The sequence below is a fragment of the Otolemur garnettii genome, unplaced genomic scaffold (genome assembly GCF_000181295.1).
Source record: "Otolemur garnettii isolate 467f Iridium unplaced genomic scaffold, OtoGar3 scaffold00029, whole genome shotgun sequence".
NCBI classification, from domain to species: Eukaryota; Metazoa; Chordata; class Mammalia; order Primates; family Galagidae; genus Otolemur; species Otolemur garnettii.
In genome coordinates this window covers 17090570-17103563 of record NW_003852424.1, presented here as the reverse complement: position 1 = coordinate 17103563, position 12994 = coordinate 17090570, and the positions used below count along the sequence as shown (strand labels likewise).

Below are 12994 nucleotides of genomic sequence, written 5' to 3'. Positions count from 1 at the left end.
GGTGCCCTCAGCTCTCTTGACCTTCTCATGGGATGCAGCTGTGTTGGAGGATGTCAAGGCTGCAGGGGCCAAGCCAGACTCGTCCATCCTGAAGCCTGAACTGCTGTCGGCCATTGAGAAGCTCTCATAAAATAAAAGCAGGGTTGGCCTCCACCACATGGTCTGTCTTGTGCTCACCCTGTCCCCATCCCCATAGAACCTCCAGCCACTTCTGGAAACACATGCCCTGCTCCAGGAACACAGGAGGGGTGCTGGCTGGCTGGGGAGCCCTGACGGCAGGGGAGGGTGTGCAGATGTCCGAGTACCCCAAAGCAGGGACAGGGGCAGCACCAAAGCTGAGTCCTCCACCCACTGCTCAGTGGTTGCTCAGACCTCAGGGTGTCTCCCTGGGCAGGAGAGGTCTGCAGCATGGCCTGGTTCTGAGTGCCATGGATGCTGTGGGGAATACTGGTGACACTACTCAATTATGAAACCAAATAAATACAATGTTTCAATATGGCTTCCTAGTGCTTTATTCAGATTGTGTGGCCAAAGGCAGGGGCAGCAGTTGCCAGCTGAGAGGCACATGGGGAACAGGGCCTGGCTACCCAGCCCACAGGGCAGCCACTCTTCCTTGGGAAGGACTTCTGGGGAATATAGCAGGGATTGAGCCCGTGGAGGTTCTGAAAGGCAAGTGATCTCACAGGGTTACCTTTGCTGTGAACCACAGAACAGTGTTCCCCAAAGATGGCTGTGTCCTGGTTCTGGAATTACAGCTGTTACTTCCTGTGGCAAAAGGGACTTTGCAGATATGTTAAAGGATCTTGAGATGGGAGATAATCCTGGATGACCCAGATGGCTCAGTGTCTTCATAAGAGGCAGGAAGGTCAGAGGCAGAGATTGGAAGATACTGCACTGCTAGCTCCAAAGGGGAAATTAGAGGCCTGGGCAGCCTCTAGACACCAAAAAAGGTGGGAGACAGGTTCTTTTTTTTTTTTTTTGAGACAGAGCCTCAAGCTGTCCCCCTGGGCAGAGTGCCCTGGCATTACAGCTCACAGCAACCTCCAACTCCTGGGCTCAAGCGAGTCTCCTGCCTCCGCCTCCCAAGTAGCTGGGACCACAGGCGCCCGCCACAACGCCCGGCTATTTTTTGGTTGCAGCCATCATTGTTGTTTGGCGGGTCCGGGCTGGGGATTCGAACCCGCCACCTTAGGTGTACGTGGCTGGCGCCTTAGCCGGTTGAGCTATAGGCGCCGAGCCGGGAGACAGGTTCTTCCCTGTCTTTAGTCCAGTGAAGCCTATGTCAGACTCCTGATCTCCACAGCTGTCAGATGACAAATATATGTTGCTTTAAGCTGCCAAATTGGTTACAGGACTTACAAGCTCACAGGGACATGTGCCGTGGTTCCTATAGCTTACTGGTGGGCAAGGGGTCTGCACCCAAATGGTACCTGGACCTGGGTTCTTGTCCACTTACCTCAGATGGCCCCTCCCCTCACTCCAGGCTGACCCTATGTGGTTGGTCTTCATGAGGGCACCTGGGTCCCCTCTCCCTGGACCATCCCTAGATAGAAGCCTGTTGTCACTGCTCCTCTGGAAACTGTCAACTGAGTGATGGAGACTTGAAGCTTTGAGGCTGTAAATGTGACTTTTTTTTTTTTTTTTTTTGAAACAGCCTCTAGTCGCCCTGGGTAGAGTGCTGTGGCATTACAGCTCACAGCAACCTCCAACTCCTAGGCTCAACAGATTCTCTTGCCTCAGCTTCCCTAGTAGCTGGGACTACAGGTGCCCGCCACAACGCCTGGCGATTTTTTGGTTGTAGTTGTCACTGTTGTTTGGGAGGCCCGGGCTGGATTCGAACCCGCCAGCTCTGGTGTATGTGGCTGGAGTCTTAGCCACTTGAGCTACAGGCGCTGAGCCTAAATGGATCTTGCTCTGTCACCCAGGCCTCAGTGCAATGCTGTCATCATAGCTCACTGCAGCCTCTAATTCCTGGGGTCCGGAGTAGCTGAGACCACAGCTGTGGGCCAACGGGTCTCCCAGTAGTGATTTTAAAAGTATTCTGTTAGGCTGGGTGAGATGGCTCATGCTTATAATGCTAGCACTCAGAGAGGCCGAGGTGGGTGGATTGACTGAGCTCAGGAGTTTGAGACCAGCCTGAAAAAGAGCAAGACTCCATCTTAAAAAAAATAGCCAGGTGTTTGGCAGGTACCTATAGTCCCAGCTACTTGGGAGGCTGAGGCAAGAGGACTGCTTGTGCTTAAGAGTTTGAGGTTGCTGTGAGCTATGACACCATGGCACTCTACCAAGGGTGACAAAGTAAAACTGTCCCCCCCAAAAGTATTCTCCTCTTAGAAAAAATTCAGCCAGGAGATTCTAGGATGCCTTTTTGTCCCTCTTAAGCCACTGGCAGCTGTTGTTTCCCTGTCTGACATCCCTAACCTGTAAGCTGCTTGGGGCAGGAGCTGAAGTCTTGTTTGCTGCCCTATCTTTGGACCCCAGCACTACCTTGGCCAATGGTAGCTGCTTAGCTGGAAAATAGAGCCCCTTACTCTGGTCTCTCCCACGGCCCCTGTGTGCCTCCAGTTGTTACCAGGACCTGAGCTGTCAAGTATGCATTAAAATTAGTCTAAGGAACTGCACAGGGGTATGGTCTCTACTTTGGACATGTCTATACCCTGCCTCCCAGCAGGAGGGTCTGGCCAGTGGGGATGGACTGGCCTACTGGCTGGGCTCAGGCCTGGCACCCTACAATTGAGGTGTTTGCCATTCCCACCCACATGGGGCCAGGGAGGAGCAGGACCAGGTGGGGCAGCTGTGGGCTTGCTGTGTCCAGCTCATGCTGAGTTACTGTGCACACTTACAGCCAGTTCCCTGCCCTGTGGCAGTGGGGACAGGAACACCATGACCTGAAGGTGGAAAGGATGCCACCTCTTCAGACCCAGCACCCCTGAAGACACACCTGACATAGGGTCCAGCACAGGTGACCCAAGAGGACTTCAGGAATATACCTTTCTCATCCATCTGAGGGCAAGGTGAGCTGACTGGTACTGAGGATGGCACTTCTACAGGGCACATATGGGCTGGGCTGAAGTCAAACCCACATAGCCACTCAAAAAGGTGCTATTTGTTTAAGGAGACAGAGAGACAAGAGACCAGATCAGGGCTAGAGAATAAGTTTATACACTTCCACACAGAGCCCAGGTGCCCACGTCACACAGCTCTGGAATTTCAATTCATTTACAAGCATCTGATCCCAGCACCTGCTCTGCGCCTGCAGGGCATGAGTAGGCTCCTGTACAGATCATCACATCTCAATAATGCTTTATTAAAGGGCAGATTAATATGCAGCTTTTGGTGACATTTTTACAAATATCAAAAAGAACTAATCAAGCATCCTCTATAAAACTTTCCGAACCTTTGGGAGGTCCGTGAAGCAGGACAAAGTGCTCTTTACACAGGAGTTGGGTGTCTGTTCAAGTGTTTGGTTCATATCCAAGAATACCCCAACCACTCTACACACACATGCCAACTGACCAGGAGGGATGACCTCAGGAGGTGGTGAGTGGGCTTGAGGGCAGGGGGCTCTTGCTGGTGTCCATTCCCAATGCAACCCCAGTTCTGGAAGTGGTTCCACATGGGGCCTGGACTTCTGGGGGCAAGAGAGGAGGGGTCTCAGACTGGTTGTGTCTATCTGGCTGTCAGACAAGGAGACCCCTCGCAGTCAGAAGCGGGGGGGAGTCTCAGGCTACTGGTCCCCCTGCTGAAGAGCTCTACCAGACCCTATCCCTGCTGCCCCTCACTCAAAGCATAGGTGAACTCAGCACCCTTCCACCTCGCATGCTTGCTCCAGGGCCTGTGCACATCCCTCAATGAGGACTTCCCCGACTACTCCAAGACCCCCACCCCATACCCTCCTGGCACTGTGGCCAGAGCAGTCATGTGCCAGTCTGTTGTCCTCACATCCATGAACCAGAGTCTTGCTTGGTTGCCACTGGAGGGAGAGCCTCAGCAACCCTGCCCCTCCCTCAATGGTTTTCGTCTTTTGTCGTTACATGCACTTTCTGGTATTACTTCTCAGTGAACTTGACCCTCAAGGGAAGGAAGCTCCCAGGGCAAAGTCAAAGAAATAGGCAACACCAGGCTGAGGGGTTTTCAGAGCTCACACTGCCAAGGAGCATGGAATGCAGCTCCCCAAGCCAAAGAGGCAGCTGCCTTCCTTTTCCCTGGAGAAGCTTATTCAGAAGCTGTGACTGCAATAGTTCCCAGCCAGCCCTCCTTGGTTTTCTAAAGATAGCCTTTCAGTCAAAGACAGATCCTACAGGGCCTGGGCTGGAACCTCTGCCAGCCTCACTCCCCTCCAGGCTTCAGCTCAACCCCATGTCGTTCACAGAGTGAGGGGTAGGCATTCTCCCCTTCCTTATGAGTCTAAATGCCCAGGTGGGTAGAGCCCTCCTTACCCCCAGCGTCCAGGGCATCCATGAGCACACAATCACCATCACCGTCCTCCTCCTCCTCTTCCTCTTCCGTGTCTGCCTGGAAGCCGTCCATGTCCTCAGCACCAACCTGGGCAAACAAGGTGCATAGCCGTTGGCAGGGCAGGTGATTGCCTTGCTGGCATTCTGAGGGAAGCCCTCCTCATGCTCCCCAGACACTTGGGTGGCAACAAACTGCCCTGATTTGAGAAGTTTGTTTGGTACCTTCCTTATGTTTAGAGAAACAGGCACTTAACATTGTGTTGCAGTTGTCCACACCATTCAGGACAGTAATCTACTATACAAGGGTGTAGCCTGAAAGCAAACAGCCATAGCACACGGCCTGGTGCTCGGTGGGCTCTAAAGTCTAGGTTTATCTAAGCATACTCTGTGACACTCTCAGACACTCTGTGGCAAAATTGCCTGATGATGCATTTCTCTGAACATTGTTAAGCAATGCATGACTATAACTTGTGAATTACTTTTTTTTTTGAGACCTAGTCTCACTATGTCGCCCTGGGTAGAGTGCCATGGCATCACAACTCATAGCAACCTCAAACTCTTGGGCTTAAGCGATTCTCTTGCCTCAGCCTGCCAAGTAGCTGGGACTACAGGCGCCCACCACGATGCCAAGCTATTTTTTGTTGCAGCTGTCAGTATTGTTTAGCTGGTCCAGGCTGGGTTTGATTGAACCCGCCACGCTTGGTGTATGTGACTGGTGCTATAATCACTGTGCTACCAGCACCGAGCCACTTGTGAATTACTTTTGACTCAAAAAGAAATTCTGGATTTCTGGTTTGGTTGGAAAGAGAAATTGACATAAAGCATCCATTCTTCTCTGACTTTATTACTTTAACTATACGGCTGGGAATCAGCCAGTTGGTATTTTCTCCTCTGTGCATTTCCCCACCTCTGCCCCAGACTGTCTTTTCATTGGAGTTTGGCTCAGACCAGCTCTGCCAGCAAGACCACCACTGAGGGTTGGGCACAGTAATCCCAGCACTTAGGTGGATTGCCTGAGCTCACAGGTTCAACACCAGCCTGAACCAGAGCAAGACCCTGTCTCTAAAAAATAGCCGGGCGTTGTGGTGGGTGCCTGTAGTTCTAGCTACTTGTGAAGCTAAGGCAAGAAGAATAGCTTGAGCCCAAGAGATTGAGGGTGCTGTGAGCTGTGACTGCCACAGCACTCTACTGAGGGTGACAAAATGAGACTCTGTCTCAAAGAATAATAACAACAAAACAAAACCACCTGCATTATCTGGGGCAAATGCAGATGGGGCCAGAAGGATGAGGTGGGGTGGGGAAGGCCTCTCCCAAGGTTCTGAATTTCTGGTGAGATATCTTTAACAGTTTTCATTTGCTTTTATCACAGAAAAACGCACAAAGTGGTAGGACTGATTTCAAACATAAGCCTCCACAAGTGTGCTCACATTTTCTGCAAGCAAGTAAAACAATCCCAGAAGAAACAAACACACTTATTTCAACAGGGAGGCTATTTCTCAAAACTTTTGGAATTCTTTGCCAAAAATCCCATTTGCCTAGAAAAGCCACCTGGTTTCCTGGTCCAGCATTTAAGAGTGTAGTGTCTAGCCAGGCAGACTGGGTCCAAATTTGCAGCACTGCCAATTCCTGGGGTGGATGTTCCACTCCTGGGCTGCCCCCTTCTGCAGCTGAAAGGCTTACTACTGTGAGGATGCTCAGGGCTACTTCAAAGAACTGTAAGACCCCCTCAAAACTTCCTGTGACAGTCACTGGGACCTGGGATTGCTGAGGAAGAATAAACCCTTTCCTTTAGCACTGCCAACACCACTGGGCCATTTCTGCACACAGGAAATGCAAGTTTTTGACACACTAGGTTTGCTTTGGATCTAAAACTTCCTAGAGCAATCGCCATCCTTCACACATTTTTAAGGCCTGACATAAGACAGGCCTTAAAATGTGATGTGAAGTCCCACTATGCTCAGAGCTGTGGGCAGCTTGTTCTAACAGAAAAGCTGTCACCTTGCAGCCACCACTACATGTGCTAAATATAGACACAGAAGAGTCAAAGCTCCATAAAATAATAGTTAGGAACATTTAGCAACCATGGTGATGGAAGATGGTTCTTTCCATGTCGCTTTGGTATCACAATGTTTTTTAGTGAAGAGGGCAAATATACCTGCCACATTTAAAATTTTTAAATAAAATTGAGGCCTTGGGCAGCATCTGTGGCTCAAAGGAGTAGGGTGCCAGCCCCATATGTTGGAGGGTGAGTTCAAACCCAGCCCTGGCCAAAAACTGCAAAAAAAAAAAAAATACAAAAAGGCCTTAAGGAGTTGAGGTATCCTAGGGCTACACAGACATTCAGTAGCAGAGCTGGAGCCCAAACTTGGGCCTATTGGTCCCACGAGGTTAGGAGTCCTTATGAATACTCATTCTGAGCTCTCAATGAAGAAATTATAAGGCTCTCAAAAATAAAACAGCTTGACCTAATCAAAAATATGCACACACCCCACCCCACTCATAGCTTAGCAACAGCTATCCTTCCCTGAGGTTATGAAATCATTGGTCAGTAGCTATAGCAGACATCAGGGGAAGGTCCCACCCAGCCTCTCCTATGCCCCTCAACCCAATATCTGCAGCTTAGGTCCTCCTTGCTACATGTTTAGAGATGTTCTCTTAACCCAATTCCTTGTAAGACAGAACAAAGAATTCTCTTTGGAGGGAGGGGGCCAAGCTCTCATTTCCCAGGCTCTCTGGCAGCTAGAAGTAGCTATGGGGGTTATAATAAGCAGCCTCTCCAGGGAAGGCCCTGGCAGCCCCCATTCTGCAACCACAAAAGGGTTGGCAGGAGCCAGATGCCCCATGTTTTCTTCTCCAAAAGGGCTATGGGCATCCCCTTCACATCAGATTCTCTGAGGAGAGCCTTCACAAATGGTGACTTTAGGACCCCCTGCCCTCTCCCTCCCTCGGGAAGGATGTCATGCTCAGGACACTGAACTTTCTACTCTGCTCTCTTGAGGACATGTGCCCCAAATTATGGCAGGCTCATAGGGGCAGCAGTTAAACACACAGCAAATCTTGCTCCTTGACTCACTCCTGTCTGGCCCTCAAGTCTTCCTGTACTCATGGCAGGGAGCAGAGGCTGTGGTCCACTTATGCTAACAAGGGAAGTTAGGCTTCCTGGACACCCACATCTCTGACCTGCCTTAGTCTAACTGGGAGTGTTATTTCTTTCCTGGGGATTGGGTACCTTGAAGCATCCTACCACTCATGAAATGCAGTAACTGATAAATGGTATTTGGCATGATTATTGTTTTCTGTGGACAGAACACAGGTTACATACATTCACAAGGATGGCCACGACGGACAAGGCAGGGTAATGCTCAGGGACCCAGCTGTGTTCCAACATGGGAGGACCAGGGGCTGAGATGCTATACCCCATGCTGTTGAGAGTGGGTTGCCCTGACAGACAAGGTGGGAGAAGGCTGGGGATGTCATCTAGGGTAGACAAGGAGAGCATGACAGAACACTCCAGAAGCACAGGGGTTCCCCAGAGGAGGGTAGCTGACCAGGTCAGCGGCCTATGAGCACTGCTCAGATAGTGCCACCAACTAAGGGCCCTTCCAGACCCAATCATTGTCCATGTGGGGCACTCCCCTTCCCTGTGCTCATCTTAGCCACTGCAGCCATGCGTGGGCCCCTCTGAGACTGTTTGGGTAACAGAAACAATGATGACACCATCCTGCTGCTCAAACAGGGGCTTGAACAGACACCATCATTCAGGGAAAGTGTTGGCTTGAAGCCCTTGCTGCCAATACTGTGAGCACTGGCCATGCTGAGCCACATCCACAGGCAGCTAAGCATACCCATAAGCCATGCAGACATGGGGGCTCAGGAGCAGCAAAACAGTTGCATCACCACCACCACTGTGCAATGTTCCCTTCAAAAGTGACAGCTTAGGGAGCCCTGTGGCATGTCAAAGGCCACATGTGTCTGGTGGCAGCAGGGAGCAAGACATCATCTCAGGAACAATTTCTCCCATCTCTCTGCCCTCAACGACCAGTTTTATTGTCAGAGCAGTGGCCATGAGGTAGGGGATTCGGGATGTCCACTGTGTACCTCATGTCTTCCTCCTCTGCCACCACCTCACCTTTAGGCACGAAGTTCCCTGAGATGCACCTGCCTCTGGGTAGGGCTATGGGACTAAGGCAGAGATGCTGGCTCTTATGCTGCCTTCAACCTGTCCTCTAAAACCAAGTTTCTAAAAAACTGTAACTTGGGCAGCACCTATGGCTCAAAGGAGTAGGGCACTGGACCCATATGCCAGAGGTGGGTGGGTTCAAACCTAGCCCCAGCCAAAAACTGAAAAAAAAAAAAAAAATACTGAGAATTGCTTAAGCCCCAGAGTTTGAGGTTGCTGTCAGCTGTGATGACATAGCATTCTACCAAGGGTGATACAGTAAGACTCTGTTTCAAAACAAACAAACAAACAAACAAACAAAAACCTGTAACTCTACCAGATGCCAGCCTCAGATGAAGGTCCAACACTCATGGGACAATGTATGAAGAGAAACTTAGGTACATTCATAGTTCAGGGAGGACAGAAAGTATACAGTGAACATTAACAAAGCCCATCTGTAGCCAGGGGTGGGCTCCAGGGACCCCTATCTTTCTCAGCACAAGGGTTTCCTTTCCTGAGAACAGGCAGCCTCCTATATCACATCCCACAGCTCCATTTTACTGGCTCCTCCAGGCACTTATCAGTTTGTAATCATACAGCAAACCACCCAGTGGGCTCCTGTCTATGTCTCAGCCAGATGGCATTGTGAACCTCCCTTTGCCTACAAGATGTGGCAGGGTGCCTGGTGCGGAAGCAGTGCAAAATAACTATGCTCAATGAACACAGAGATAAAGAATGAAAGGACAAAAATAACAAAGTGACCACATGGAATATTATTCAGTATGAAAAAGAAATGAGCTATCAAACCACAAGCAGACACAGAGGAGTTGTCAATGCACATCATGTATTGCTAAATGAAAGAAGCTACATAACATGTGGTAGCAGCTATAGGCTATTCTGAAAAAGCAAAACTATGAAGATAGGAAGAAATCAGTAGTTGCCAGAGGAATGAACAAGTGATTCACAAGGGATCTTAGGGCAGAGAAACTTCTCCATACAATCCTATCATGGCGAACACATGCCATTCTCCGTGTGCCCAAATCACAGAATATTCAAGAACAAGAATGAACCCTAATGTATACCGTGGAGCATCCATGATGCCACATTGGGAAGACAGGGATGGGGTGGGGATACAAAAAATATCTCTGTACCTTCTGCTCAATTTTGCTATGAACTGCTCTTAAAAGTACTTTCTTAAAAAATATAAAGCCCTCACAGAAGTACCCCCAAGCCCCAGCAGGCCCTGGCTGCCCCATCACCTGGCCATCATGCCGGCGCTTCTTCATGAACTGGGTGATGCACATGCTTCCTGCAGACTTCCTCTTCAGTGAGATGGGAATCCCCTGGCTGGGCCCTGTGGTGGAGATGCCACCACTGTCCTCTCTGGGCTCTCTGGGGGCTGAGGGAACCATGGTGACGTAGCTCCACTGGCATGGCACAGGCAGGTGCTCTTGGTCGAAGCTCCTCAGTACCCGTGGGTGGACGTACCAGCACATCCTGAAGTCCGGCCGCTTCTCATACACTGAGTTCTCAGAGATGATTCGCTTTAGCAGGGCCTTGGAGGGAATGGCAGTGTCCACAGTAGGGGTCTGTGGGCAGGAAGAGGCGGGGCTTGGGGGACTGCTGGCGCCCCCAGTGAGCAGTCCCCGACGGCAGTGCTCCTGGAACTCCCGGATGATGGCCTTGCTCCCATTCACGTTGCCATGCAGCAGTGGCAGCAGCTGGGCCAGGACTAGTGGGAGGGGGACATGAGTATGAGATGCAGAGACATGTGTACAGACAGTGCTAAGGGGGGAAAAAATGCACATACTTCCACTCTCACTGAGGGCCAATAGGGTAAGGGGGGGCGGTACCCACATAATTGCTCCAGAAGTGACAGGAAGCAAATTCCCACAGCTAATTCCCTCCCATGTTTCCCTCTAAGACACAACCCCTCACTTACTCTGCTGGTCCCTCTTCTCCTTCTTGGAGGCCGTGGGGGTCTGCTCCTCTTCGGCAGGCACTGGCTCCAGGAGGCAGGCTGTGAACTGCTGTAGCACCTTCAGGTCAGCACCCACACAGTCCCCATCTGCAGCCCACACACAGCCAATCTTCACTGGTTGGAGCACACGGAACCGCTTCCCCTTGGCCAAGAATTCATCCCACTCCTGGGCCTTTAGCTTCTGTCGAACTTTGTGGTTCTCCCGGTCAGTACACTCCTGGGAGGTCAGGATGCAGAAGGTTATCTGGGATCTCAGCCCTTCCACTCTGGGGGGGCTCTCCCATGTCCCAGTACCCAGAGGACAAGATGGGGATGCAAAGTTACTTGCGGAGGTGACCACCAAGTTGTTTCCCCCACAGCCCCATGGACATGAGGATGCAGGCAGAGAGCATTTCTCCATTTAACAATGACTCACACTTGACTTCTTTGGCGAGTCAGTTATTTTAAAGACCACCTTTCTTAGCATGAATCTGAATTTCCTGGTCAATGTGGGATCACAGAGCTGCCCCCATAGCCCGAGACCACCCTCTGAGACAGATACTTTTGAGGATGCAATGAGACCCCCATGGGCTTCCCTGGTCTGAGACATATAAGGAGTATATGCCCTTCAAGCTCAAGCCCACTAGACCTCTTACTCAATTTCCACCTCCAAATGCTGTACTCTGACAGGACTTTAGAGCCCTAAATACAGATTCCTCAAAAGTTCGATAGTCTTACAGAACTCAGAAAGTGGTGGTAGGCAGGCCCTCCTGCAAGGACATAGGGGAGTCTTCTGGAGAGACAGGGAAGTACTACACTGTATGTTGGGTAGTGGTTGAACAAATTTATGAAATTGTTGAAAGTCACAAAACAGAATATTTAAGATGTGTGTGTGTCATGGTGCAGGTTAACTGTATTTCAGCTAAAAAGGTTTCCATCCTTCTAACTCATAGACCACAGCTGCTCTCTGATACTAAGGTTTCTGTTCCTATAGCTCCCCTCACTTGGAATTTCCTCTCATCTCCACAAGATCCATCCCCTCCCAGACAAAACCAAGTGAAGGTTCAGCCACTTCTGCAAACCAACCCATGAGAATCCCCTCTGTGGCTGGAATGAGGAGCAGAGCACATGCTGAGTTACCCCAGGCAGGTAGGGAACCACTGTCACTGCTCCTTCCCTCCCTCACCTCCATCACACCTTCATCCTCAGACAGGTACCCATGGGGCACAAAAAACCCATCATCCTCATCTTCATCATCACCCACTTCATCATCATCATCCTCAAAAAGAAAAAAAGGTTAAGTTCATCATATAGGAAAACAAGAGTATGAAAATGTAAACCTATGAAAATGTAAACCAGGATTGGGTACAGTGCTCATTCTTATAATCTCAGTACTTTGGCAGGAGGATCACTGGAGGCCAAGAGTTTAAGACCAGTGAGATTCCATTATTTTTTTTTCTAAAAAAAAAAAAAAAAAAAAAAAATTTTTCTCAAAGTCTCTGTTAACCTAACAGGCCCTTTCAGTGACTTACAAGTTAAAAAAAAAAAAAAAAAAATTTTTTTTTTAATTACCAGGTATAGTGATAGCTCCTGAAGTCCCAGCTACTCAGGAGGCCAAGGAGGGAGGATCACATGAACCCCGGGAGTTCAAGACTAGCCTGAGCAAAACAGCAAGAGACCCTATCCCTAAAAAAAAAAAAAAGAATTTTTTTTTTTTGAGACAGCGTCTCATTGTGTTGCCCTGGGTAGAGTGCCATGGCAGCATAGCTCACAGCAACCTCAAACTCCTGGGCTCAGGCAATCCTCTTGCCTCAGCCTCCCAACTAGCTGGGACTAGTGGATGCCTGCCACAATGCCCAGCTAATTTTTCTATTTTTAGTAGAGATGAGGTCTCGCTTTTGCTTAGGCTAGTCTGGAACTCCTAAGCTCAAGCAATCCATCTGCCTCAGCCTCCCAGAGTTCTAGGATTATAGGCATGAGCCACTTCGACTGGTCTTTTTTTTTTCTGTTCTTCTGAGAAGAGTCTCACTTTGTCACCCTGGGTAGAGTGCTGTGGTATCATAGCTCACATCACCCTCAAACTCCTGGGCTTAGGTAATCCTCCTGCCTCAGCCTCCAGAGTAGCTGAGGCTATAGATGTTTGACATAATGCCCAGCTAATTTTTCTATTTTTAGTAGAGATAGGGTCTTGCTATTTGTTTTTCCAATGTTTGACATTTAGATGAGCTCAGGCTAGTCTTGAACTCCTGAGCTCAAGGGAGCCTCCTACCTGGGCCCCCCAAAGGGCTAGGATTACAGGAATGAGCCACTATGCCCAGGATCTACAAAAAATTTTTAAAAATGGCTCGGCGCCTGTGGCTCAAGCGGCTAAGGCACCAGCCACATACACCTAAGGTGGCGGGTTCGAATCCCCAGCCC

The 12994-nt window shown here is 49.8% G+C and overlaps 2 protein-coding genes across 3 annotated transcripts in view; one reads left to right on the top strand and one right to left on the bottom strand.

Annotated features, from left to right (window-relative positions):
• Positions 1–498, top strand: part of UBXN6 (UBX domain protein 6) — an 8045-nt gene extending 7547 nt beyond the window's left edge. Inside the window, exon 10 of the mRNA XM_012804583.2 lies at positions 1–498. Coding sequence (XP_012660037.1) covers positions 1–130 — 130 coding nt within the window. The 3' untranslated portion in view covers positions 131–498.
• Positions 499–3171: 2673 nt separating this feature from the next.
• The window catches only part of CHAF1A (chromatin assembly factor 1 subunit A), a 37495-nt gene continuing 27672 nt past the window's right edge, over positions 3172–12994 (bottom strand). For both annotated transcript variants that reach the window (XM_003788879.3, XM_023512629.1), the window contains exons 11-15: positions 11763–11855; positions 10559–10814; positions 9876–10348; positions 4440–4545; positions 3172–3631 (exon numbers count right to left, since the gene is read on the bottom strand). In XM_003788879.3, coding sequence (XP_003788927.1) covers positions 3531–3631; positions 4440–4545; positions 9876–10348; positions 10559–10814; positions 11763–11855 — 1029 coding nt within the window. In that variant the 3' untranslated portion in view covers positions 3172–3530. The remainder of the gene's footprint in view (positions 3632–4439; positions 4546–9875; positions 10349–10558; positions 10815–11762; positions 11856–12994) is intronic.